Source organism: Sporobolomyces salmoneus (genome assembly GCF_050403485.1).
Source record: "Sporobolomyces salmoneus JCM6883 DNA, S_salmoneus_JCM6883_v1_ctg17, whole genome shotgun sequence".
In the NCBI taxonomy this organism is placed as follows: domain Eukaryota; kingdom Fungi; phylum Basidiomycota; class Microbotryomycetes; order Sporidiobolales; family Sporidiobolaceae; genus Sporobolomyces; species Sporobolomyces salmoneus.
Genome location: NW_027481146.1, coordinates 31,847 through 56,971, shown reverse-complemented (window position 1 = coordinate 56,971; position 25,125 = coordinate 31,847). Strand labels below are relative to the sequence as shown.

Below are 25,125 nucleotides of genomic sequence, written 5' to 3'. Positions count from 1 at the left end.
CTCGAGCCCGACTTTCCCTGCACTCTCAATCTCGCCCAGTTCGGTCACATCCCTCTCCCCTCATGTCTGCTTCCACCGCCGCGATCTCGGGTATCCCGTTCCGCAAGATCAACGTTGATCAATACGACGAAGAACTCGTCCTCCCTTCCTCTCTCTACGTTCCCGATCCTCGTCCTTCGTCTCAAATCCTCAGTGACACGCAATCGAAAGAACGGGTCATTCGTCAAGCTCTACAATCTGGCGATGTCGCGAGTGCGTTGAAGGAGTGTTTGAAAGAGGGAGAGTACCCGTATGGAGAGGACGACGATAGGGAAATTAAACAGGCGAAAGTGAGCTCGTTCTTTCTTCTGCTCTCTTTGGCCGAGTGGGGAACAGGAACTAATGGAATGACGGAGGGTGGTAGGGTATCGCGTTGTCGGCAGTGTTGTCAGTGATCAATTCCTCAAGATCTACCGATATTCCCAACCTCGTACAAACTTTAACTCCTTCAGAACAAGTCAGCTCAATCCTCCTCTTGTTCGGTCTCTGCCGTCAGCTAATTCTCGTTGATGCGGTGTTGGTAGGTCACACTGATGAAATACTTGTATAAAGCGATGGAGAACTTGGGAGATTCAAGTGGAAACGCAGTTTTGGGTTGGCACGAGAAAGTAAGTTCATTTCTTCCTGGTTTCTTCCTCTTTTCACCGTTATTGACATTGCTTTCCTACGGTAGCTCGTGGAAGTAGCTGGAATCGGATGTATTGTCAGGGTCATGACGGATCGACGAAGAGTTTGAACGAAGAGGTTGCGATTTAGTATCTGTAGATAGGGAGAGCGAAGCGATACCCGGCCCAAGTCAGTAAGGCTGCAAATGAGATCTGCTATATGTGATTCGCTCGTCAGAGATGGGAGTAACGATACTATTTGATCTCGTGGCGAGCAACCGAAGTTCCAAGAATTGAAGACAGACAAATTCGCACACTGCCACAAATTCGCACACTGTGAAGACAGACAAATTCGCACAGCCTGAACACTGTCGTCCTACTTCTGCCTCTTGTTTCCGGGCATAGACGCTTGTACCGTCTCTCTTCCTTCTCCGCGAAAACTCTTCGATTCGTCATACAGTGCGAAACCTATGGAATCGCTAAGATGTCATTCATAGCAAGCAGGTTTCGACAGCAACACCGACGAAGCCCAAGGGCGAACACAAACGGATACCAACAACTGAGAGGGAAGAAGCGGGAAGGTTACGAAAGGGGGAGCGGAAGATGCTCGAAAGCTGGAGATTTGAAAGCCAGTCCGTCAGATACAGTCCTCCAGTTCCATCAAGCTCAAAGTAGGCCTATCGGAGCCGAGGAGAGACAGTCAAGGATGACCTCCGGGGAAGCAAGAGCTGCGAAGATTGAGATTTGACCGCTACACCATAGGTAGAATTGGGATCAGACCTGTCGACCGTTCCTCGAACAATTGAGACTCTAAGATGGTCTGAATTGCGAGGGAACCTCGACAGAGTCTCGATCCCACTGCTACCTTTGAAATAGCGATCAAACTGTTCAAATCTCTGCTTCTCTTGATCCCCCTCGAGGTGGCCCCAAGTTCACCAAGCTCAACGATCCATGTCCTTGCGAGGCGCGGAAAGCTCGAACCAGCGGGCACAGCTTTCACCCAGCGAACATGCGAAATCGTTCTTCGCCAAACCTTTCTCCATTGCCCATGATTTCCTCCTTGTTTCTCCTACCCACTGTCATCTGAATGCTCTCGCCTGCTGGCGGTAGCCGCATTGAAATCCCCGAGTAGGTGAGGGATCAGGATGGGGAGGTCCCGAAGTTTGGAGGGCCCGACTGGGGAGCTTGTCGAAAAGCGAAGCTGTCGGACGCCGAGTGGGGTACTGTTGGGTCACCAGACTGTGCTGTAGCTCGAAGAGCTGTAAGAGGAGCTGAAGAGATGAAGGGGAAGGGCGAAGAGGGGAGAGGGGGAACGAGCGGAAAGAATCGCTGTAGACGCTGTAGACGTGTCGGATGCTGATGCAGGATCGTTGTAGTCGCTAGTGAGGGTGGTTAGTCGCTTTGAATAGTCGGAAGTGAAGAGAAGGAGGGAAAGAGATGTCGGTTCAAGTTGAATGACTTTGAGGCTCCCCCTTCCATCTTACTCGACTAGATACCAGCTCCGGACCACTAGAACTGTCCCACAGAGATGCCCATGCGTTCATACCGCCTCGAAACGTGAGTTCCAACTCCGATTTCGGCTCACACGTCTCTCCAAGTTCCCTCTTCTCCCCTTCGAGCTGACACTGACAGTCTTGTGCGCGACACAGGAGCGATTACTTGGACGGCGAGGAGGTAGTGACGATCAAGGATCCATCGAATGGAAGGTTAATCTGGTCAAAAGTGAGTCTTCGCTTCTTTCGTCTCTCTAGCGCGCCCTGGTTGAGCTGATCCTGCTTGTTCGTCTCCACAGACGCGATCACTGACGGACGATGAGATTGTCTCGACTATTCTCGTGAGCTCTCCCTTACGATTCAATCTCTCCTGCGACTTTTCGTTTTTCCTCAATCCGAGCTTTCCTCTCTCTCTCTTGACCGTACGTCATCCGAGGACTGAACTGACGACTCTGAGCTCTCGCTCTCGATAGGACTCGCATCAAAGCCCTCGCTTCACTCTCCATCGACCTCGACAATCCGTCTCGAGGTCGACCTCGAAATCTTCTCCCCCTTGGCCTCGTTACCTGGTCGTCCGATCCCCCAACTGCCCTGACAGTCAATACATTCCACTCGTCGACTTTGAAGAAGCCGCAAGCAGGAAGAGCAAGAGGGAGGAGGAAGAGGCGAATACTCTCGAATTCAAACTCTCAATCCCCACGGCGCCGACGAAAGGAAGATCTCCTCGACCTCAACCTCTCGATCTCGCCGCTGTGTCGACAACTTCACTTCGAGACGAGGGAGAAGAAGACCCCTTGACCCCGACTCAAGCGAGTCATTCCTCAACACACAAGAAGAAATCGCGTCCGAAATCATCGAGTTATCGACTCGATATGACTCCCTCGCTTTCCAATGAGTCGGCCTCTTCTACCACATCGACAGTAAACTCGAGGGATCTGCTCTCCGAGCCGACATCTCCTCCGCGCGATCTTTCCTCCATGCCGAACCTCAATCAGAATCAGCTCGCAACGTTTCGATTACAGCCTTTCCTTCCTCCGAGTCTCCTCGAGCAACGACAACGAACAAATCCTGCGAATCTCGGTCGGCGGTTGTTGAATCGAATGAGAAGCTTGGTCGTCGAAGAAGGGAAATGGAGTTGTATCTGGACGAACGGCGGATCAAGCGAGACGGTACCACCTTCGCAGACAGAAAGCATGCAGCGAGTGCTCATGTACTTCGAAGAAGATCCACCTACGTGAGCCATGTCCTCCGTTCTCCTCTCGAGCTTGAACTGAGATTTGAGTTTTCGCTCGTCGTACAGGTTGTTCCCCTCTCCCTCGAAAGGAACTCTTACGGTATCGACCGACCTAGTCGACGAATCTGGCTATGAGCCGAGCTTCTGGATAGCAGTTGCGATGGCGTGGATGGAACTGGAGGAAGAGAGGGAAGGATGGAGAGAAGGAAGGGGAGGAGATTGAGCAGAAGACCCTCTTATTGGAGCTTGCGTAATGTTACGTTCCCCTCGTCCGCTCTCTCTTCGTGCCAGATGGTTGAGACAACCTCAAAGTGGCTGTCAAGCGAAGACGAGGGAGCGCAAAGAAAGTTTTGCATTTCTCGCTTGAAAACTGCTATTTCCGCTTCATCCTCGTCTCACTCTCGGGCAGACTCAATCGGTGCATCGTATTGCTCGTGATACTTGACACGCTTCACTGAGATGCTCTGCTCGAAATTGACAACCTGTCGTCTCGGACTCTCTGTCTTCCTCTCTCTCCTCCCGACTTCTCAGTTCGATATTCAACCCACACCCGACTCGTTCGCCAACGAAATATTGCCGCTCTTGATCTGTAAGCATTCGTCTCTGTACCTCCTCTCCCCTCTCTCCCCTCCCTCTTGAATGTGATGCTTTTTTATAATTTGCGCCTGAATCCGCTCCTCTCCTCCTCCTTTCGTGGGAGTGAGTGAAGAGCTGGACTTTACTCCTGCTTTTCAATAGCGAGAGTCCCCCTTCGCCGGGCTTGGACTCGGAGTACAAGTCAGTGATCGATAACTTTTAATCCCTGATTCCTTCTTCTCTCTCGACTCTCCTTGCTGGATAATAAGACGTATGGACAGTGGAGAACGGGCGAACTGACGCGTACATCGAATGAATCGATAGGTCTCGACCGAATCCCGTCTCGCTGCTTGTTTCGACCTCTCCTCACCAGAAACAACTTGCTGCAATGCTCCAGAGATCTTCTCGATATTCTTTCACCCTCCAGAGCGTTCCCAAAGCGCAAAGCAGAGAAACACACTACTCCGCGGCAGTCGACCGGAGGAGATTCTTCAGCGCTGATCGCGACTTACGCTCAGTTCTCTGTGCTCTTTCTGCCTCCGTTCCAGCTCCTTATGCGATCTGAGATGCCTCGCCGAGCTGACTACGTCGATGGCGCAAGATCTCGTCCAGCAAGCTATCTCCCACCTCGTCGTTCTCTCCCGACTCAACCTCAAAGTTCCGCTCCACTCGACTACATCCCTCCCAGTCGGTCTCAGAGTCGCGGCACACGAGGTCGCTACGTAGAAGAAGATGAAGATGAAGAGTACCTTTCAGCGGACGAAGCAACCAGGATCATGATGCAAAAATGGGATTTACTCGATTCGACTGTTTCCCCTCCTCCCGACCGCACCTCCTCTCGTGACGGACAACGACGACAACCCATCAGATCAAGCTCGGCGCCTTCTACAGCCCCGACAGCAGGGACGGGTAGGAGGAAGAGTAGAGTGAGGGAATGGGAGAAATGGAAGCCGGAGATGGAGAGAATCAGGTTGGCTCAGGTCGAGATGGAGAAGAGAATGGAGGAGGAAGCGAGGGAGCATCAATTGGCGTCGATGCGGGGTGATGGAACCGAGGAGGAAAGCTATCGAGACGAGGCGGAAGAGAGAGCGGGAAAGGGGAAGAAGAAATTGAGGGAACGGAAAAGCACTCCGAGGTATCCGCGAAGACCATCGCCAGACGCCCGAGAAGACTCTGATGAACGGGAGCTGTCACCGACGGCCAGCATTGAATCGACGAAGGCGGTGTACGATGATAGCGAAACAGAGTCGAAATTGAGGAGGAGAGGAAGTCGACGACGATTGAGAATCGGGGAACCCAGATCGCGCTGTGAATTTTGTTTGTCTTTACATTGGTCTGTGCTATGTAGCTTACCCGTCTCTAGCTACAGCAACTCGTCCTCCATCTCGTCGCGCCCAAAACCGCCGCCCCGTCGAATCTCCCTCGCCAAATCCTCCTCCTCCTCTCGACTCTCGCAGGGCTCGGACCGAAAAAGAAAGTGACGAATCGCTTCCCCTTCCTGTCAGTCAGGCTTCGGCTCAGCGATCCCGTTCTAGGCGTCGCAAACCTCGACCTCGTTCGGTTTCCCCTCCCCCTTCAAAACCTGCGACTCCGGTTATTGATCCCTCTCCTACGCCCCCTTCCACTCGTCAATCTCGATCGTCTCGTAATCGAAAACGACCTTCGCCTTCACCTCCTCCAACGGCCACTGAAGACAAAGCGACGAGAACACCATCTGGAGGTGAAAACGATCTGCTTTCGACCGCGACTTTGGCAGCTGAACAAGTTTCAGAGGCAGTCACGAACGCTTTCACGAAAGTTATTCCGGGGTTGTTTGGGATGAAGAAGTAAAGAATCGGGGAAGAGACGAGTAGACCAAGAGTAGGCCGCTGTGGACATCTTTTTGCGGCAATCTCGCTGGTGCAAGCTGTGTTTCTGTCGTACCGTCGTCTATTCTTCAAGTTTGTTCTCATAAGACTGTGTCTTCTGACGCGAAGCGCTTGACCCCTATCGACGTGTTCACCTAAGGAGGTTCGTGCGTTTCGATCGGTCGATGAATAGATGGACAACGGAGGCTCCTCTCGACTCTTCTCTTGTTTATCTCATCTGCTCACGATCTCCACCGTGCGTTACAGAAGCCTTACCCAAACCCGACCGCCCCCGAGCTCCGCTACGCTCTCGTCGATACCGCCTAATCCCTCTCCTCCTCCTCACAAGCCTCGTCCTCCTTTCCGCTTCTCCTTCGTCTCTCGATGTCGTCAATCACCAATCTCAGCTACGGACTCACCGTGTTGGCAACGGATCTCCTCACCGCCGCCCAAGCTTGGCCCGCTCTCGAACCCACTTTCACTTTCTTCGATTTGCTCTTCCTCCGTAAACGCACCGGCACCCTTCTGAGCGAAGGAAAGATGGAAGGATTAATCGAGAAGGTACCAGTCGAGTCATGGGAAAGGATCAAGCAGTGGGTCATCTTAGTTGAGATGGAGGACGCGGAACATCGATTTTTGGCACCGTTCTTGGAATGGGACGACAGGTGCGAAGAGGCTCCAGAGCTCCCCAAGAAGAAGAGTTGGGATTACGTTAGGAATGGAGTCCCTGACTGGTATCCGATGAGCTATCTGCGCATCGATGACCCCGAATTCCTTACGATGCTTCATCAATTCAGAAACGGTTACAACAGTTCTTTGAAAGTGAGCTTCAACACCCTCCCGCGCTTTCACGATCAGGTCTGACGTCTCAAACTATCACAGCCTATCCATAACCTTGTCGCTTCCTTCGGACTCGCTCATCCTCTCCCCCGCCTCATAACTCTCGATCCGAAAGCCGACTTCGCTTTGGACAACATCGCGCTCATTGCGATTCCTCGTCGAGTAGAAAGGAATGCTTCGTCACACACGATACTCTCGGCAGAAATGGGTTACGGCGAGTACGAAGACGAACACACCCTCGTTAACGTCTCCCTCGATCTTCCTCTCGACGCCAATCTTCGCTTCATCCGTTTCATTCGAACCTTCAAGCTCCGAGTTCTGGAGGTCACTGACACTACCCTTCGATGTGTCGCCCCGAGTCCCGAAGCGAAGTACGACTCACGCAAAGGTCTCATCGGAGTCAAAAAGGATCAAGTGAAAACCGACGTTCGACAGATCAAACCCAGGTGGATGTTGTTTACCTCGTGCTGGATGGAGTGGGGACCTTAGCTTGTAGAACTGAGTATCTAGATCGTAGCGACGTTGCCCTTATTCTGAACGAAGGAGATCCGACAGAACGACTTGAGTTTTGAAAGATTCCTTCCTCCTGGCGAAATGACATGGTGCGCCTTTCGTCGAAGCTGTCACAGTCTCATGCTTCTCTCGAAGCTCATAACTGTGTCCAGAGGAGGAAGCTGGCTAGCATGTTTGACGGAGCAGTGGCAGATTTATCGACTCCGTTAGCTTTCCGCCTTCGTCTCGCCTCATTGTCCTGTCGGTCGTCTTCGGTGCTCACACGGCAGCAGCAATACAACTCTCTTTGATCGACCTCTCGCCGACTCTCCGTATCGCCTCGGACAACCAGGAATTGGTTTTGGAGATCAAGCCGCTCATCACTGCTCTCTCGCTCCTCTCGGGCTCATTGCCAAACCGATTATTCCAGAACCCACTTTGACCGATGGTAAACCGATGCACGTCCCTCGCCTTGTGCCCCGACCTTGACAACTCTTGATCTCTCTTCGACTTCTTTCCTTCTCTTTCGACTCCGGTCACCTCCCAGACCGCCTCAGACGGGTCTGCAAGATACTCGAAATGTCTGTCTGTCCCTTCCCTGCTCGTCCACCGCTCTCGCCCGCCCTTGCCCTCTTCCGCACTGCTCTCGTTCAACGCTCCTCTTCCCTTCCCTCTCCCGCTTGTCCGATGACCTCGATTACGACTCTCGGATACGGAATCACAGTACGAGCTACCGACCTGTTCACGGCCTCGCTCGCCTGGCCGCTCATCGAACAAACCTTCCAATTTTTCGATTTGATCTTACTCCGCAAGACGAACGGAACCCTACTTGGCGAAGGAACGATGCAAGGTCTAGTCGAGAAGGTAACGGTTGAAACCTGGGAAAGGATGAAGCGCTGGGCAGTCGTAGCCGAGATGGAGCGCGCACAACACGAATTGTTGGCACCGTTCATGATCGAGCACGAAGCTGAATGCGACCGCGTGCCGGTGAGGAAGAGTTGGGATTTTGTACGGAACGGGGTACCAGGGTGTCGTCCCTCGGACTGGATCGAAGACGTTGACGGTTACTGGCAGCTCCTCAACAGGTTGATGCGAGGTGACGACAACGGTATCGCCTATGTGGCAAGTTCTTACGTTTCCCGTTCTCTGAGAGCCGCTTCTGACATGCGAGCTTCACAACAGCCTATTCACGATCTCCTCGCCAAGTTCGGACTCTCTCATCCTCTCGATCGTGTCGTCTCCGTCAATCGCGAATATGGGAAATTCGATCTCGACGTCGTTTCCCTCATCACGATCCCAAATCGTGCTCAAAGGGACGGGTCGACATACTCGACGATCTCGGGCAGCGCACATCACGACAAGCAGGACGAACACTCGATTGTCAACGTTTCCCTCGATCTTCCTCGCGATGCCAATCTCCGTTTCATTCGCTTCGTCAAGACCTTCAACCTTCAAGTCCTCGAAGTCTCTCCTTGTACCATTCGGTCGGTTGCGCCGGACCGCGAAGTGAGGAACGACACTCGCCAAGGTTTTGCTGGGATCAAACGAGATGAAGTGAAACTGGTGAAGGAGATCAGTCCTAGGTGGCTGTTGTATACCTCGTGCTGGATCGACTCGTGAACAGGAAGGAGAATGAAGTCGCGCAGTGGGAGAAACAAAAGGCGTTATCGAAATTTATCTGTTCCGTCAGTTCTTTTTCTTCCCTTTCCCTCTATCTCTTAGCTTTGACAGTCGGAGTAGAGGAAGGAGCCTTGTTATGCGATCTGCTTTGTTTACGATACTATCATCCCTCGCAGGGTGTTGTCAAAGCCGTTCTACCAAGACTAAGCTTCGAATCGACAACTGTCGAAATCTTTCTCCTTGACCTCCGCTGTCTCTCCAGACGTTCCCACGCAGGATGAACCGTCTCTCGAGAAGCAGTGTGAGAAGGGCTCCACGAAGCGCAGAAATTGGAAGATTGTAGGTACTAAACTTCATTTCGATTCACAACGACTATTCGTTACAAAGCTCATCCCGAACGGAAGGCAAATAAGGTGACCAAGTAAGACCGGAGAAAAGTGCAAGGAGAAACAAGGCTGAACAAGTAAGAGACGGAAAAGAGAGGAGAGAAGAGGGAGAGAAACTAGAAGCGAGGATCGTTAGTCGCCTTGTACTTGACGGCTTCTGGATCCGAGTCACGAAGACCAAGCTCAATCATGTGGATCTGCATCGCGAGATGTTTGCTGTTGGGAAGGAAGGGAGGGACTGTCAGGAAATCTGCTTGCGATTTCGTCGGAAAAGGGAGAAAAGAACTCACGAGAAGCAACGAGCTTGGAAGAGGTTACCAGATTGCAAGTAGAATCGGGGGACTCCCGAGTTCCTCCAGACTCCGGGAATTTCCTAGCGAAAGAGCAAAGAGTGAGTCAGAGACCTTCGTGGGAGAGGACAAGCTCGAGAAAAACTACTCACTCCTTGAGCGTCTTGACCCCATAGAGCACCGACGTTCTTCGCAACTTCGTCACCGATGACTTTGGCGATCGTAGTACGTTGAGAGCTGTATCCAGTCGCGAGAACGATGATATCTGCTTCTCTCTCCTCTCCGTCTTTGAAGAGGATTCCCTTCTCGGTGAGTTTCTCGATCTCGACTCCTTGCTTAATCTTGATCTTTCCGCTTGCGATCATCTCCTCGGGACCTTCGATACCGATGTAGTATCCTCCTACGAAGCACGAACGAAATCTGGTCAGTTCTGGAGATGGAAAGCTTTCGGCGAAAGCGGTTCACTCACCTCCATCTCGGAAGTATTTGATGAAGAGACCTGCCGGGTAAGGGTTGTGCTTGAAACCGGCTGCAGAGGTCGAGGAGTAAGTCAGCATCAGCGCCACAGCATGAGAACGCGGCGAACCTTACCCTTTGCAAGACGACCGAGAATATCCTTATCGAGTTCTGCGATATCCTGCGTCGCTTGAACGTGGAACTATCACGGAAGAACGAAAAGAGTCAGAAATGAGAATACGTGTAAGCGAGAGAGGTAAATAAACGTCAAAGCTCACCTCGGCGAGAACATCGATCGGAAGCGAAGTGAGCATGATATCGGCATCGTCGGTAGGAGGACCTCCTTCTTCGTACTACGCTCGATAGCGAGAGCGAGGTCAGACTCAGGGGAACTCGAAACGATGCAGCGAAAGGAAAACTCACGACACCCTTCAGAAGTCCTGGAATACCGTGCTTCGAACTCATCTACATACGGCGGTCGTCAGCCATAAGCGAGAAGGGCAAGGGAGGAGCAAGCAGATGAAACGCACGAAGTAAGTGTGAGAACGTTGTACCATGGTCGTTTCGACCCCTGATTCGCAGAAATCGAAAGCGATATCGTGTCTGTCGTGCTCACACTCGACGGTCAGCTTCATTGATCCTAGTCGCTTGAAAGATTTGTGGAAGGCTCACCCAGAGTTACAAGCACCGACGACGATCGCTTTCTTTCCCTCCCAACCTTGACCTACGCAACCGGGATGTTGCGAAGAGTGATGAATGACTCCCTTGAACTCATCCATCGGGAAATTCGGTAGACGAGCCTCTCCCGAGAAACCAGAAGCGAGAATGAGGTGATTGACCTTGATCGTGCGATCTTGTCCCGTTTTTCGGTTCACTTTGACGGTCCAAGTTTTCGATTGAGCGTCGTATTGAGGGTTGCGGTCGATCGTCGATTCGAGCCAAATGTTGAGTTCCATGATCTCAGCGTAATGTTCCATCCAGTTTGCGAGTTTGTCCTTGGGAGTGTCTGCGAATCGATCAAAGGGGAAACGGAGTCAGAACGAGGCCGGTTCAGACCTCGAGAAGCGGGCTGGGAACTCACAGATGGGCCACTCGTCGGGGAAAGGAAGACCAGCGAAATGATCGGCCCAAACCTAGGAAAGAATGAACGAAATCAAGTCAGTTCGAGTAGATGCGGTATTGAAATCGAGACATTGACGGACGGGATCGTGCAAGCAGAGTGTGTGATAACGACGACGCCAACTGTCTCCAACTCGAGCTGCAGTCGAGAATGCAAGTCAGTAGGTGAGAAGGAGCTCGAGAAACCGAAGTAGGAGGAGAACTCACAGTTCTTCTCGACGATGAGGGTGTTGATTCCGAGAACTCCGAGGTTACGAGCGAGCATGAGTCCGTTTTGACCTCCTCCGACGATGAGAACCTGAGGGTCTTCGGTTTCGAACTTGGCCTTTTTCTTGCGACGGTCGAGCCAGTTGTCGGCATCGTCGTGAAGACCGTGAACAGCTCCGAGAGGTCGACGAGCGTGAGCATTCGGTTCGTGGCCCTTGATTTCCCATAGAGCCGACTGCGAGAGTGGGAACGAATCGTCGTCAGCAACTGAAAGACGAGCCAGACAGAAGAGAGACACTGAAAACTGACGAAAAAGATGAACGCTTTCCAGTCTCCAACTCCGGGAGCCGATTCCTTGAGACGAAGGAAACCGCGTCCTCGACCTTCGGCAGTCTCGTAAGTGGTGAAAGCTTGAAGCCAACCCGCGCCTTCGACGAATTTCGCATCGTGCTCACGAATCGGCTTGAGTTGGTGAATAGCGGGAACGCCGTATTTCGTCAAGTGTCCTCGGATATCCGACGTCTTGAGCGAATTGAAATCGAAGTCGATCGTCTACATTTCAGTCTGTCAGCATCAACGAGTCCACTTTCGGTTGAATGCGACGAAGAAGCTCACCAAGATGTCCCTCCACCAACCGTCTTGTTCCCTGAAGTGCTTGATGATTCCATCGATGTCCTTAGCATCGAAAGCGCTTTGCAAGCTCGTACAGAACGCTTGGGCGATTTCGAATGGGGTTTGAGATTGAGGAGGTTTGGTGGGCGAGATAGAGATGTTTTCGACGTGAGAGATGGTTTGTTTGATCGTGTCCAAGATAGCCGCCATCCTGTGAGAGAGCGGTTGGCTTGTGGTGGAAGGAAGAGAGAGGGGACAGCAGTTGAGATAGCTTTGAAACGAGGACTCGGATTTCGGAGGAGGGGAAACTTCTTTTCGGCTTCAAGTGGGGGAGAGCAAACTGAACCGCCTCACTTGTACTTTCCCGAGGCTAGCGCTGAGTACGTGTGAAACTGCGAGTGTGCTGACGTGGAAGGAGGGGAACGGAGAGTGTGACCCCTTGAGAGAGCGGACTATTTGGGCTGTGAAACAGCGAGAGCCCCTTCCCTTTCAAAGTTCGTATCAGCTGAGCAAAATTGTGGAGACGATACAGCTCGGCAGGAAGTTTCAAGCTGTTATCAGTACCTTTCGCAAGTAAGTCTGATCTACTGTATGCGCTGCACGACTAGAACGAGGGGCATAACTCACGAGACGCGAAGAGAGACAGAAACTACTGGATTCATGGAGAGAAAGAAAAAATGGAAGTCACTGCGTCGAGACGGTCCGTGCGCATGCCCTCTTCCGTCGTTTCGCGCTTGCTTCAAGTTGTCGACGCTTCTTCGACAATGGCCACCGTCTATCATACAGCAGAGAGAGCACGCATATAGGAAGGTGATCGACTCGCGCAGCGCCTGAAACTACGGGATGTAATTTGGAAACAAGTTGACACGGACCGAGTTGCTAAACCAGCCTCTACCCGAATCAATCAGAGACATACATACTTGAGCTAGTCCACTCGACGGCAGGCTACTGTAGGAGGAGCGAGTGTCAAAAGAGGGGAACAAAACCGGACAAATGGAGCTCGCAAAGAATCAACCGAGGCAAGAGAGCGAGGGCTTAGTGCAGAGTATCAGCGGACTCGAGCTCGATATCGTGGGATCAGCGAGGTACGTAGCCGGGTCGATTAGAAGCGAGCAAGTTCTATCAAAAGTCTAGACAATTTGAAGAGATTTTTCCCCTCGATTTTCGCTCGTTCGCTCTCGAAGCGTTTGAGTCACGTTACCACTCTGGCAATAGCTCCCTTTCTCGCTTCCTTGTGGGGCTCATTCCATTCCAATGTCAGAAGTCCTCTCGCGCGGCAACCAAGCGTAGTCGAACGTCGCGATCGGAGCAAAGCGAACGAGGGAGAAAAAGCACATCTCCGCTTCCTTCGAAGACTCCTCTTTCTAAATTGCCTCTCCTTCTTTCCCTTCTTGTTTCTCTTCCTCTCGCTCGTTCATCTTTCTACAATGTCTGCCCCCTCGACAAGCTCAGCAAATCACCTACCTACACACGTCGACGAGAAATCTTCGCACCACCACCACGCCGCAATGTCAGACGTCGACAACCGCGACTTACTCGAAGGAGGCGCACCTATGGGTCGTCAGCTATCGGTGAGTCTCATTCTCTCGTCGATCCTAGGATGAGAGGAGGGCGCGAGACGACAAGAAAACGGTCTTTTCTCGTTGTCGTCGTCGTTTCTCCTTCTTCCCTCTCTCTCGTTCCAGGTCCATGGTACTGACTTGTCTGCTTGTGTACGTCTCGATATAGATCCAATTGACCCAAGAACAGTTCGAGCGACTCTACCTCGAGCCGGGAGGACGTAAATCGAAGGGAGATCTTTCGAAACGTTTCGCAAACCCAACTCCGCTTGGAATCGCTTCGTTCTTGCTTTGTCTTACACCCTTCAGTTGTTTTTTGATGGGGTGGGCTAGTAAGTCTATGTCCTCTAGACTCGGAAAGCTCCCGAGAGAGTATTCGTTCATTTCAACTTACACTTTCGAATTCCGCGAAACAGATACGACGACTAACGCCGGCCCGACTTTGGTGGGAGCTATGCTCTTCATGGGAGGTATCGGATTGATGGTTGCTGCCATACTGGAGTGGGTCCTCGGAAAGTAAGTTCGATGTTTTAGAAAGTCCACTTTCTGCGCCTGCTGATGCAACGATTCACTATAAAGCACTTTCACCGTCGTCGTATTCTTCACCTTCGGTTCGTTCTGGTTGTCATTTGGATACCTTTTAGCACCAGCTCAAGGTATTGCCACCGCTGTCGGCGCGTACGTCCTTTTTCTCTCTCGGGAGTAGTGCGGTTGGTTCTACTTGCTGATAAGCTGCCCTTCATAGCACTACGGCTGATTATAACGGAGGAAGTGAGTCGTTTCTTCTCTTCCTTTCCGTATCGCTTGACTGACGCTTGCGCTTTCCGTAGTCGGGCTGTAAATCCCTTTTAAGTGGCTTCCCGTGCTTCCTCCGCTGACGCTCATCTATTGTGTTATTTTTAGATATCTCTGCTGGTGGTCTATCCTCAACTTCATCTACATGATCGCTTCCCTCAGAACGTGAGCTTTCCGGGTCGTTTTCCACAAATTCGGAAATTTTTGAGGGAACTCACCACCGAAAAACAATCTTGCACAGGAATGTCGTCTTCGTACTGCTCTTCTCGTTCCTCGAAGTCACCTTCTGCCTCCTTACTGCCCTCTGTAAGTACGCAAATCAATTGAGCGATCCAAACTCAGCTGATCCTCCTCGAATTTCGTAATCGATGCCACAGACATCAAAGTCGCTCTCGGCCGTCTTAGTATGATTGAGGGCATCACGACGGCTGCTGGCGCTTTCGGTTTCCTAACCTGCTGCATGGGGTGAGTCGTGTCTTCGAAAGTACCATTCTCTCCTTCTCCGACTGACGCCGACGTTACTACTGCCCTAGATGGTATCTCCTTGTCGTATTGGTCTTCGATTCGACCGGAATGCCCATCTCCCTTCCTGTCGGAGACCTTTCGACTTTCATGGCACGAGGAGCTCGCAAGGATCGAGCTCACCAAGCTTAGGTCCTCCCGGTTCTCCCTTCTCTTCCGTTCCTCCGTCTCTCCTTGATCAGTTGCACGACCTCCTAATACTGTACTTGTAGTTGGGCCGTCCTTTCGAGGACGAGCTCTTTGGTCTTTCTCGTCATCTTCTTCTAGTATCTATTTTGTCGCATCTATGAGTCCCATGAATCGAATCGAAATAAGCAGTACCCTCTTTGTCAGATTATCACTCTCGAGTCGCCCGACGAGTGCGGGAGATAGGTAGCCTGAGAGAGGAAGCCCCTGAGAGAGAGAAAGGCACCGAAGGCCGCTTTTCGATTTCGACAAGTTCAATTAGCTACTCCTTGACGAACCCCTTTATCACTCGTGATAATCTCGACAGTACTACATTCCACAAACTCTAGTCAGCGGCGGACTCGAGACCACGACCTCGACTGGACAGAAAAGAGAAAATCACATCATTTCCTCCCTAATATTCGCTCTCTTGAGTACCTTTCTCGCAGCTTGTTCGATCACAGACAAATCATCAAGCCCAATGACGAGTCTTTCTCCTGTATTGACTGGAGCTACTTTGAGCTTGATCGTTGCTATGTGATCTTCTTTCGAGAGGGACCAGATGCGCAATTCTGCACCTCAGACGAGCAGACGAGCGTGTCAGCACGAAACACCTCCGGAAGGAGTGGCAGAGCTCGAGCACTCACCGACCAGGGTAAGGTGGAGACGCTCGCAGAGAGAGGCGGGGAGCCATTCTTGAGTAGACTGGAAGATTTGTCGGAAACGTTTCGTGCGTTGAGGATCGAATGCTTGCATGAGAGCGTAGGAAGATGCAGTCACTGAGGAGGAGGAGAGATGTGATGAGCCGATCAACTGAGTGAGTGATGAAGGGACGAGGGGCCCTACCGAGAGGGAAAGAATGGCGCAGAATCAAGTACCTTCGGGTTTCGTTCGCGAAACTGGTCAGCTGCGAGCGAAACGAGCGATAGATGGTACTCACACAACGACGAGTGAAGCGAGAGGGTCAACGTAACCAACTCCTTTCCACGGTTTCCAGATTCCCGAAACTCGACCGATTCGAGGTCCGAAAGCTAACGAAATCAATCCATCAAGGACGACTGCGACGTTATTGAACTGTCAACACACGCATTCGGGATGAGCTTGATCGGGAGGAGATCGCAAGGAGGAGACGAACGAGATCCTGCGAGAGGCGAGAGAGAATAAGCCTCGATCGTGTCTTCGAAAGGGAAAGGTGAAAGTGCACTCACTGTGATGGCGTGAACACTGAGAGAGCTTTCGTGTTCTTTGACGTTCGAATGCGAGAGGTCTGAATGATCGTGCGTGGTACCTTCCCTGTGCGATGAAGCTTTGCGACTTCGCAACGTCTTTCGGGACAAAGCGTGCTCGACGCGCGCCGAGTCAGCAAGATATCGAGCACTCGAGATACCCGCCTATCAACTTCCAACATCAGTCGGCTCATAACAGGGTTCAAAAGGTAAACCTCACTCACTTGAATCATTTCCCTCCGAAACAACACCGGATGACAAACCGAATGCGAATGCATCTCATGGTCTCCATTGCCATCTCCATGACTAGCGTTCCTGAACATCAACCACATGATCCAGTTCCACCCGCACGCGAGCAATCCAAGACCAGCGACGAGAGGTGGAAGTTCCATTGGTTCGGGAGAGTAGAGTCGTTGGATCGATTCGAGTCCGAGCATGAGACAGAGCGCGACGAGGATCACTCCTACGCACGCGCGCAAGATCGAGAGAGGTCAGGACGTTGTAGCATAGACGGGAGAGTCGAGAGCGAGGGACTCACCGTTGATCAGATTTGCGACGAATGCGACTCGAGAGAAACCATACGTGAAACCGGAATCGTCTTTACTGTCTTGTCGTTGCAATCCACCGATCTAGAGGAGAGAAAGATCACGACATCAGTCGAGCTTCGAAGGAGAATCGGGAATCAAGCGCAAAACTCACTTCGTCGGCGTAGAGTCGAACAATGAAAGCGACAAGATCGTTCAACATGCTACTCCTCATGCAGCACGAGTCAGTCACCCTGTTGTTGTCGAGATAAGGAACGAGAGAACTCACTGAAAAGCGTCTGCGACGAGAACTAGAGCCGAGAACGAGTAACCAACCACGAGTTCGACGAGCATATAGATCGAAGTGACTCTACAGTATTCGAAGTACGGGAGGGATGAGCTCGATGAGGTGGAAGGAAGGAACGAGGGGGGAGAGACTCAACGCCATGGCAATCTTGATCCGTTTCACTTCTTTCTCACGACGGAGTTCAGCTATACTCTTCCCTTGCGATGGTGCTTCCCTCGATCTCTTTGCGGTCCTCGAAGTTGCGGTCATTTTTTGCTGAGTCGATGTCGAATGAGGGATGAAGAGTCGCGTGTCAAGAGGTCCTATTCTGGCCTCGTCGGTCTTGAGTACTGTCGAGGTGAGGGGATTGCCCGGTACCGCGGAGAGAGGGTTCGAGCGAAGGCGAACGAGCAAAGAGGACCGAGCGAAACAGGTGAAAGGATTTCGAATCGAGTGAGGCAGGCTCGATTCGCTCGACCTACACACACGGCGTATCTACGGTTTCAGCAGATCAACCACATCAGCCATCGAACCATCGAAAGAGACGCAAAGTCGAACTCACACCTCGCCAAGATGAAAGCTCGAACCTCTATTCGCTCACCCCTGAGTTTTGTTTTCTTTCTCGAGGCTCGTGAGTCGTCCTCCTCGACCCCTACGGTTCTCTCATCGATCCAGTACCCAACTTCCTCCCTCTTCCCACGTTCTTTTCCTCCGTCTCTCTCCCTCCTCACTCCGATCTGCGAAGATGACCCATTCTCACGATTCGAACCCCTACTCTCAATCGTGTCAAACCCCAACTACCGCTTCTGCCTACACGTTCATCTCGAGTTTCCTAGGTGCTTTATGTTCGATCTCGCTCCCTACCCACATTACCGGTTCGTTTCAACCTCCTCCTTCTCCTCCTTGTCGTTCATCCTCAATTCAACTGACTCCTCATTCCGTGAATGTGAAGGTTACTTCCTTCCAACTCTTCCTCAGACGATCCTCTTGTGGTCGATCGTAGGATCTGGGTTGGTTTACTCGTCGTTGACGGCGAGTTTGTTCTTCAAGATTTTCGAGACGGCGATTAGTGAATCGTATGATACGAAACGAATCATTGTCGAATTCCCCAGGAAGAAAGAGACGGAGAAAGAGGCGGAGAAAGAGAGGAACGGGAAGAAGAGGAGGTTGAGAATGTTGAGTTGGGCCAGTGTCGTGAGTTTATCGTTTTCGATTGACTGAAAAGTTGGGAGCGAATGCTGATCACGAAAGAGAATGGATGGCGAAAAAGATGTGCTTGTTCTTGTTGGTAGCTACTTCAATCGGGTTGTTCCTCCTCGGTTCGAGGATGGATTCGAAAGATTGGTTGGAATTCTGGTTAGTCACTCGCTCCCCCTCCCCTCACAAAATCCAATCCGCTGACCTTTCCCGTCCATGCATCACGTCACGATCGGATTCAGTACGACCAGATCCTTGATCGTCTCCGCTCCAACTCAATCCCACGATTCAAGCTCCTCCGAATCCCTAAACAACAACAACAAACTCGAACTCTGTACCCTCATGGCACTCAATCAAACCTACCTAATCCTCGGAATCCCTTTCATCTTACTAATCATCGAAGTGATGCGACATCTCCAAACGTTGAGTTTTATCGAAATGGCGTTTGATCAGGGGGTTGAAGTGGTAGAGGTTGCTCCGAGGTTGAGGGGATCGACGCATCAGGATGTGAGGAGTGCGGGGAGGAAGAAGGACGGAGGGGTGAGAAAGGGACAGCAGAGGGAAGAGAGGGAATTGGCGAGATCTAGGAGGGAGAGGAGGAGGAGATTTAGAGACGAGGGAAGTAGTGAAGGGGAAAGTGAACTAGATCGATTACTCTCGGTCTGATCCGATGCGAAAGCGGTGGAAGGTTAGAAGGTTGAAAAGAGGAATGCGAAGATGGATTAGAATCTAGAAATTCCTAAAAAAAAATGGATACAATTTGTTCGTCTCTACCTCTCAACAACCATCGTCAGAGATTGTTCCATCGAGACCATCGAGAGCGTAGAGATAGACTCACACAGACAAATCCCCTCGATATTCTTCTAGAGAGTCGGATCCTCTAATCTCCTCCAAACGCTCCATTCCTTCCCTTTATCGTTCCTCTCTACTTTTTTCCCTTCCTCAGTCCTCCTCTTGACCGCTTCCATAACTTCCCTCTCTCTCTCCCTATTCAATTCACTCCCTTCCTGTCCTTCGACTCCTTCTCCCGATTCTAATCCAAGGTTATCGATCTCTTCCTCGGTTAGACGTTTGAATAAGGGAAAAGAGGCCAAGTGGGATGTCATCCAGATGTGAAGGTCGGGAACATCGGTGATCGTGTAGAGGAGTCCTCCGGGACGGAGAACGTAGGCGTATTCAGCGAGAAGTGTCGGACTATCTCAGGAGGAAGAGCTGTCAGTCTTGAGACTGATAGAGAGAGAGAGGTAGGAACGTACGAGATGATTCGGGCTTTGTGTTTACGGGCTTTGAAATGAGGATCGGGGAATAAGAAGAAAATTTTCGATAACTAAAATCAAAACGACAATCACAATCACATCAGAAATCGTCTCTCTCTCTCTTCGCTCTTGTCCGGCCGATTCCCCGGAAGAAGGAAGCGGGACTCACTTGAGCTTTCTCAAAGAAATTTGGTAAAAACTTCATCGCGTTCGCTCTCAACACGCTCACATTCCCATAACTGTACCCTTCCTTCGGCATCAACTCTTTCCTAATCCCTCTAGGTCTCGACGTCAGAACGCTTCCGCCTTCTCCTTCTCCTTCGATTCCGGTGGTGATGGGAGTTTCTGTTGTTGATTGTTGTTGAAGTTGTTTCGCTTCGGCGACGGCGGCTTCTACATCAGCTGCATTATCGGGATCTACCGAACCTGGGTTCAAACGTAAAGCTCGAATCTTGTCCGAAACGTATTGAGTTACTTGAACTCGAATCTCGAGACCTACAGACAGTAACTCCACAACACAGCGAAATTCCAGAGGAAAAGTCAGCTCCTTCCTCTCCTCTCCTCTCGTCTCGATTCGGGGAAAGGAGAGGAGAGTGCGTACCGAGCATTAAAGTTTCCGGGAATAAAGGAGCTAAAGAGATACTCAATCCACCGAACCCGCAACCAACATCGGCGAATTCAACTTTCTTTCCTTTGAGATTGACGGAACCTTGTCCCGCTTGAGGAGGAGGGGAGAAGAAGGTCGGGAAATGAGTTGACCAATCCATTGTGGCTGGAGATGAAGGACTGGCATGGGATAAGGGGTGAGCGAAGGAGAGGGATAGGGAGGGAGAGAGAGGAAGAGAGAACGAACTATTCGAGGTGGTGAATACTCAAAGGATTCGCATGAGCTCGTTGACGGTAGAAGCGTTTCTGAACAGCCTCATTGCTCCTGATCAGCTCCCTCTCTCTCGATCGACAAGGAGAGAGGAGAGAAGGAGGTTTAACTCACTCGAGGCATTCCAACTTCTGTAGTAGCCGCTCCCAATAGAAGCGCGTCATCTTTCGCTTTCGCGGCTTTCTTCTGAGATTTACGGTTTCGAGCCATTCCTTTACTCGAGTGAATCGGGGCTGCAGAGGGTGGAGGAGAAGGGAGAAAAACAAACGAATTCGAATCGTTTCATCTCTAGATCTCTGTCCTACACTCGCCGATCAATCAAGCACACCAAGCACTCCAATGCAGCCTACTATGGATCTAGCAATCGACCCACGACCGCCGCGCAGCTCACCGTAGCTCACTTCCTCGATACTTCTCTCACCAATTCGTTTCGAACTCATCTTAAACCGCTTCTCCGGTCTCTGCTCGAATGCTCTGATAAGTGTTACAAGTACAAAAGCTCTCATCTGGATCCATAGTCAGCGATCCGCGGACTAATCCCGGAGAACTCTCGCTCAGATCCCGTCTCTTTCTCTTCTCTCAAGGCAGTTGGTCCCTCCTCCTCCTTCTTCTCATGCCTGCTAAGAGCGCTCGATGTCTACCTCTCAATACACTTTCTCCTCCCCTTTCTTTTCCTACGCCTGTCCACCTCAAACCGTTTCAAGCGCAGCATGGAAATCACTCGATTTAGCTCCCGAAATGGATCCAGAAGGAGAAGGGAGTGGTGGGACCAAGATTGAAGTGAAGGGAAGTAGTGGACCTGGATGTACTGTGAGTTTTTCGGGGTGGAAGGGAAGTGAAGGATGGGTGCAGGGATGGTTGAGTACGCCTTCGAATTCTATCTCCTACTTCCTCTCGTGAGTAAGACTGATGAATGAGTGGTTGGGATAGATCCGAATGGGACGACTTGGTGTTGTGCGATTGATTCGACGACGGATTGGACTTGTCATGAAAAGAAAGGAGGAGGAGGAAGTGGTTGGAGTTCGGAATTTCTGTGTAGTTTTGGTGGGTTGGATGCGGAGAAAGAGTCAGTGGACGGCTTACTCTCCTTCGTCTTGGAGCGAATGCTGATGACTCCTGCATGATAGACATACTTTGACAATCATGAATAACCCAGCGGGAGAATCGAGGCTCCTGATCAATGGTGGAACGTCAAACGGTCGAGCGCAAGACGAGTGAGCTACCCATCTCTCTCTCTCTCTATCTCGTCCCGTGAAGAACGCTTACTGATCTCGAGGTATTTGCAACAGACTCAAACTCACCGATTTCGTCACCATAGCAACTGTTGCGAAACCCGCCTCGGTGAATCTAAACACTTTCTACTCCTCCACAACTTCCTCCTCCGCCTCCGCTTCTTCCTCATCAACCAGTTCCTCCGTCGAAGACAATCCCACAAGCTCCTCCTCTCCTTCACCGACCGACCCACCCCTTTCTTCTTCGGATAATGAGACGACGGAGACTTCCTCCTCGTCGTCGGAGGAATCGAATCTCCTCTTCTTTTCCGTCGCCGTCGGGATTCTCGCCGTCGTAGTGGTCTGTATACTCTCTATCATGTTCTGTGGAACTCGATCGAAACCCTCCGACTCTGACGTCGAGGAAGCGGGGGGGTTCCTGGGAGTAGCGCAGAAGGAGAAGAGGACGAAAAAGAAGAAGAAAATTGGGAGGGGGAGTAGGAAGGAGAAGAGAGTTGCGAAGAGATTGTTGGAGAAAGTAGGCAAGGATGAGGATCAAGATAGGGAGAGATGGACGACGAGTAGCGAGAGTGAGGAGGAAAGTACGGAAGAGGACGAGAAAGAAACGAAAAGAGAGAGGAATGCAAAGTCGAGAAAAGGGTCACGAGAGAGAGGGAAACGGAAGAGAAAGGAGGACGACGAGGAGGCACATACTCGATATCGCGATGGGGGAGGAGACGTAAGGGAGGATTACTGAGCAACTACCGAGCAGGTGGTTTGCGTTGTAAACTTTTGTCATCCGAGCGCAGTTCCTTTTTGTGTAGCTGACTCAGTCGTCGTCGAGTCGAACTGAGCGCTGAGTGTGTACGGTAAGCACGTTTTTGTTGCGATCAGTCAGCTGCCAGTGTATACTCAAATTTGAACTGAGATGAGAGGTGCTCCACCTCCACTTTCCGAGAATTTTAATTGCTCATCATCACCCAACTCCTTCCTCTCTCTTCTCTCCCTCTCTTTACCTTCACCTTCGCCTTCATCTCACGCAACAAACGATGGCGATCCCTACCTCGTTCAACTTCCACACGACCTCCACCAAAGCCGCAAGTCACTACAACGACCAGATTTCTGGGAAAACCGTCCTCGTTACTGGAGTTTCTCCGAACGGATTAGGTGCCGAAGCAGCTACTGCCATTGCGCGATCCCAACCGAAGTTACTAATCCTGGCTGGGAGGTCGGCGGAAAAGTACGTGTCTCTCTCGCTCGCTCCCCCTCTCTCCTCATTCGCTCTTGAGCAGAGTCTGATGTGCAGAGAAGGACACGAGCTGACTAGAGATAGTGATATGCTGTTGTAGGATCAAACAAACTCAAGAAGAAATCAAGAAAATTGCTCCGGAGGTCGAAACGAAAGTTTTGATTTTGGATTTGGCTTCTTTCAAAGCTGCGAAGAAGGCTGGAGAGGAAGTTCTCTCGTGGAACATTCCTATCGACGTGTAAGTTTCTCTCTCTACCTGACCTGAGAAGACGTGGTGAGATCGCTAGCATTAGAGGAAACGAGCTGAGTTAAGTTGTTTTCGTTTTCGTCTCCTCTTCTCCCTGCTCCCAAACAGTTTGATCAACAACGCCGGAGTGATGGCCTATAGCGAGAAGACCCTCACTGAAGATGGCTACGAGATCCAATTCGCTTCTAACCATCTCGGTCCCTTCATCTTCACCAACACTATCCTCCCTGCTCTCCATCGTTCCTCTGCTCCTCGTATCGTCTCCGTCTCGTCATGGGGTCATCATCTTAGTGATGTCTATTACGACGATCCCAAGGCTGAACAATCTTACGATAAGTGGAAACGTTATGGATCTTCGAAAACTGCGAACGTCCTTTTCGCTGTTGCCCTTTCGAAGCGTGGGATTTCGGCGGTTTCCCTTCATCCTGGGGCGATTCGAACTGAGTTGTTGAGGCACTTGACGAAAGAGGATGAGATCGCAATGGGTGAGCCTTTCCCGTTCTCTCTCTATCAGTTTCGAGACCACTGTAGGTGCTGGTGATCGATGACCTCGAGGTTAGGTTTCATCAACGAGGATGGAACTCCTGGAACTAAATGGGAGTTCAAGAAGATGGAAGAAGGTGCTTCGACTCATATCGTCGCGGCTTTCGAACCTTGGCTCAAGGGAGGTGAATACCTCGATGACTGCCAAATCCAACCTGAACACGAGGAATACGCCGTTAACCCTGTACGTCTTTTCTCTACTCGCAGGGGTTACTAAGTTACTGATACTAGGCTTGTCGTGTGTCGTTACAGGACAAGGCGGAGAAACTCTGGAAGCTCAGCAACGAATGGACTGGCGAACAATTCGAGTAGGATACTCGATCGGTTGTCTTCTTAGCTTTGTGTTTCTCAACAGTCAGACTCTTTGCCTTAGTTAGCTTCTTAGTTTTGTGTTTGTTAGTGGTTGGAACAGCAGTAACGTTCCCCAACTTGAACGAGAGTCGACAAAATGAGTGAAAACGCGAATCGAGAAAGTAGAGCTGGGATCAAAATAATTCGTTTCTGCGACTTACTCCAGCGAGTGGGATAGATGAACAACGTTACTCTTCCCAGCACTGAGTATACAACAGCCACATAGGTCTCACTTCTCGACTGGGTTTCACTTCATCCTCCTCGATTCCAACCTTTCCGCCAAGATTGCCGATATCGTAATTTGGAGCAGTGCAACGAAGGATACTCGCCGACACCTCCATGACTTGCAAGTTGAACATTAAAGTGAAACGAGTAAGGCGAATGTCGGCATCGGAAGGAAGGTCGAGAGAAACGGGTACAATCGAGTGTCCAGCAGCTCCACCTCGTTCCACTGGCGGCCCATAGATTCTCGGCGCGAGGGTATGTGACATCGCGTCGATCGCAGCTGGGATAGTGATGAGGGCGAAGCTGTCAAGCATTTTGCATCCGTTCCATGTCCCGGTTGAGTCGATCGGAGTGATATTTTCGTCAAGGGGACTGGCGAGGCCGAAAGAGGTAACGAGTCGACGAATGAGCTGCACCGAACGAGACCCAAAATCAGTGTTTCGGTTGGGTCTGCGTCGTGAAGAGCCTCTCTAAAGAAACTCACCTTGTAGCTCTCGCTGAAACCATCTCCAAGATCCCAAAGAGCGTTCTTGAACCAACAAGGTTGCGACGAGAAGTCTCCTGCTCCTTTTCGCCTTAGATATTTCCAACTCGTTTCCTCCATCTCCGGAAGTTCACAGCCACAGGCGATTGGGCTCGAACACGCCGAGTACTGAACCAAGAACTCATCTTCTGCCTCGATCATCTCGCGCACCACGACTCCCTTCCTCATGTCTTCCCACACTTCTACCGGTACCTTTTCGACCAATCCTTTCATGTTCCCTCCACCCGAGAGGGTCCCGTTTCGTTTACGAAGAAAGAGTAAATCGAAGAAACGGAAAGTCGGTTCGAGATCAGGCCACGCTTGAGCGGCCGTGAGCAAGTCGGTAGCTCTGACATTGAGTCCGTATCCGAGGGTCGCGAATGAAGACATGACCGGAGATGAGGAAGGGAGGAGGAGGAGTGAGGAGGGAAGAGTGGGTACGCTGAGAGGGGACAAGTGGACGAAGATTGGGAGTTCCGGCTGTCAGAGGTCTATGGGGGTACCTCGAGTGCTTCAGATGTAGTTCTGGAGGTTCGAGACAGGAGTTGATGGA

The 25,125-nt window shown here is 51.2% G+C and overlaps 13 protein-coding genes across 13 annotated transcripts; 9 read left to right on the top strand and 4 right to left on the bottom strand.

Moving 5' to 3' along the window:
• Positions 1-62: 62 nt before the first annotated feature.
• On the top strand, positions 63-775 carry ARC15 (Arc15p; the record flags this gene model as incomplete). Its single annotated transcript, XM_076631442.1, has 4 exons — positions 63-329; positions 404-496; positions 564-647; positions 713-775. 4 exons carry the CDS (start codon positions 63-65, stop codon positions 773-775), a joined length of 507 nt encoding a protein of 168 aa, XP_076488503.1.
• A 1,397-nt stretch (positions 776-2,172) lies between these two features.
• On the top strand, positions 2,173-3,594 carry JCM6883_002669 (uncharacterized protein; the record flags this gene model as incomplete). The annotated part of the gene is made up of 5 exons (XM_076631441.1): positions 2,173-2,201; positions 2,294-2,366; positions 2,437-2,478; positions 2,611-3,371; positions 3,438-3,594. The coding sequence occupies 5 exons, from the start codon at positions 2,173-2,175 to the stop codon at positions 3,592-3,594; spliced, it is 1,062 nt and encodes a 353-aa protein (XP_076488502.1).
• Positions 3,595-4,513: 919 nt separating this feature from the next.
• On the top strand, positions 4,514-5,777 carry JCM6883_002668 (uncharacterized protein; the record flags this gene model as incomplete). The annotated part of the gene is made up of 2 exons (XM_076631440.1): positions 4,514-5,255; positions 5,317-5,777. 2 exons carry the CDS (start codon positions 4,514-4,516, stop codon positions 5,775-5,777), a joined length of 1,203 nt encoding a protein of 400 aa, XP_076488501.1.
• A 401-nt stretch (positions 5,778-6,178) lies between these two features.
• On the top strand, positions 6,179-7,123 carry JCM6883_002667 (uncharacterized protein; the record flags this gene model as incomplete). Its single annotated transcript, XM_076631439.1, has 2 exons — positions 6,179-6,616; positions 6,677-7,123. The coding sequence occupies 2 exons, from the start codon at positions 6,179-6,181 to the stop codon at positions 7,121-7,123; spliced, it is 885 nt and encodes a 294-aa protein (XP_076488500.1).
• Positions 7,124-7,705: 582 nt separating this feature from the next.
• Positions 7,706-8,746, top strand: JCM6883_002666 (uncharacterized protein; the record flags this gene model as incomplete). The annotated part of the gene is made up of 1 exon (XM_076631438.1): positions 7,706-8,746. The coding sequence occupies one exon, from the start codon at positions 7,706-7,708 to the stop codon at positions 8,744-8,746; it is 1,041 nt and encodes a 346-aa protein (XP_076488499.1).
• Positions 8,747-9,248: 502 nt separating this feature from the next.
• Positions 9,249-12,026, bottom strand: JCM6883_002665 (flavin-containing monooxygenase; the record flags this gene model as incomplete). The annotated part of the gene is made up of 14 exons (XM_076631437.1): positions 9,249-9,348; positions 9,423-9,505; positions 9,575-9,822; positions 9,892-9,951; positions 10,014-10,080; positions 10,157-10,231; positions 10,302-10,343; positions 10,409-10,481; positions 10,551-10,884; positions 10,960-11,011; positions 11,081-11,136; positions 11,205-11,439; positions 11,514-11,756; positions 11,820-12,026. The coding sequence occupies 14 exons, from the start codon at positions 12,024-12,026 to the stop codon at positions 9,249-9,251; spliced, it is 1,875 nt and encodes a 624-aa protein (XP_076488498.1).
• Positions 12,027-13,243: 1,217 nt separating this feature from the next.
• Positions 13,244-14,824, top strand: JCM6883_002664 (uncharacterized protein; the record flags this gene model as incomplete). The annotated part of the gene is made up of 10 exons (XM_076631436.1): positions 13,244-13,387; positions 13,545-13,707; positions 13,792-13,891; positions 13,955-14,053; positions 14,121-14,146; positions 14,206-14,212; positions 14,279-14,335; positions 14,412-14,476; positions 14,548-14,635; positions 14,704-14,824. The coding sequence occupies 10 exons, from the start codon at positions 13,244-13,246 to the stop codon at positions 14,822-14,824; spliced, it is 870 nt and encodes a 289-aa protein (XP_076488497.1).
• A 432-nt stretch (positions 14,825-15,256) lies between these two features.
• On the bottom strand, positions 15,257-17,163 carry JCM6883_002663 (uncharacterized protein; the record flags this gene model as incomplete). Its single annotated transcript, XM_076631435.1, has 9 exons — positions 15,257-15,429; positions 15,505-15,636; positions 15,704-15,735; positions 15,798-15,931; positions 16,308-16,546; positions 16,622-16,712; positions 16,783-16,831; positions 16,897-16,977; positions 17,051-17,163. 9 exons carry the CDS (start codon positions 17,161-17,163, stop codon positions 15,257-15,259), a joined length of 1,044 nt encoding a protein of 347 aa, XP_076488496.1.
• Positions 17,164-17,638: 475 nt separating this feature from the next.
• On the top strand, positions 17,639-18,756 carry JCM6883_002662 (uncharacterized protein; the record flags this gene model as incomplete). Its single annotated transcript, XM_076631434.1, has 4 exons — positions 17,639-17,768; positions 17,846-18,087; positions 18,164-18,249; positions 18,333-18,756. The coding sequence occupies 4 exons, from the start codon at positions 17,639-17,641 to the stop codon at positions 18,754-18,756; spliced, it is 882 nt and encodes a 293-aa protein (XP_076488495.1).
• A 197-nt stretch (positions 18,757-18,953) lies between these two features.
• On the bottom strand, positions 18,954-20,433 carry TRM8 (tRNA (guanine46-N7)-methyltransferase; the record flags this gene model as incomplete). The annotated part of the gene is made up of 6 exons (XM_076631433.1): positions 18,954-19,284; positions 19,347-19,417; positions 19,516-19,841; positions 19,948-20,132; positions 20,200-20,258; positions 20,338-20,433. 6 exons carry the CDS (start codon positions 20,431-20,433, stop codon positions 18,954-18,956), a joined length of 1,068 nt encoding a protein of 355 aa, XP_076488494.1.
• A 423-nt stretch (positions 20,434-20,856) lies between these two features.
• Positions 20,857-22,191, top strand: JCM6883_002660 (uncharacterized protein; the record flags this gene model as incomplete). The annotated part of the gene is made up of 4 exons (XM_076631432.1): positions 20,857-21,085; positions 21,154-21,289; positions 21,351-21,437; positions 21,513-22,191. 4 exons carry the CDS (start codon positions 20,857-20,859, stop codon positions 22,189-22,191), a joined length of 1,131 nt encoding a protein of 376 aa, XP_076488493.1.
• Positions 22,192-22,483: 292 nt separating this feature from the next.
• JCM6883_002659 (uncharacterized protein) lies at positions 22,484-23,785 on the top strand (the record flags this gene model as incomplete). Its single annotated transcript, XM_076631431.1, has 5 exons — positions 22,484-22,674; positions 22,784-22,921; positions 23,039-23,415; positions 23,491-23,657; positions 23,726-23,785. 5 exons carry the CDS (start codon positions 22,484-22,486, stop codon positions 23,783-23,785), a joined length of 933 nt encoding a protein of 310 aa, XP_076488492.1.
• A 227-nt stretch (positions 23,786-24,012) lies between these two features.
• JCM6883_002658 (uncharacterized protein) lies at positions 24,013-24,962 on the bottom strand (the record flags this gene model as incomplete). The annotated part of the gene is made up of 2 exons (XM_076631430.1): positions 24,013-24,459; positions 24,534-24,962. 2 exons carry the CDS (start codon positions 24,960-24,962, stop codon positions 24,013-24,015), a joined length of 876 nt encoding a protein of 291 aa, XP_076488491.1.
• Positions 24,963-25,125: the final 163 nt, after the last annotated feature.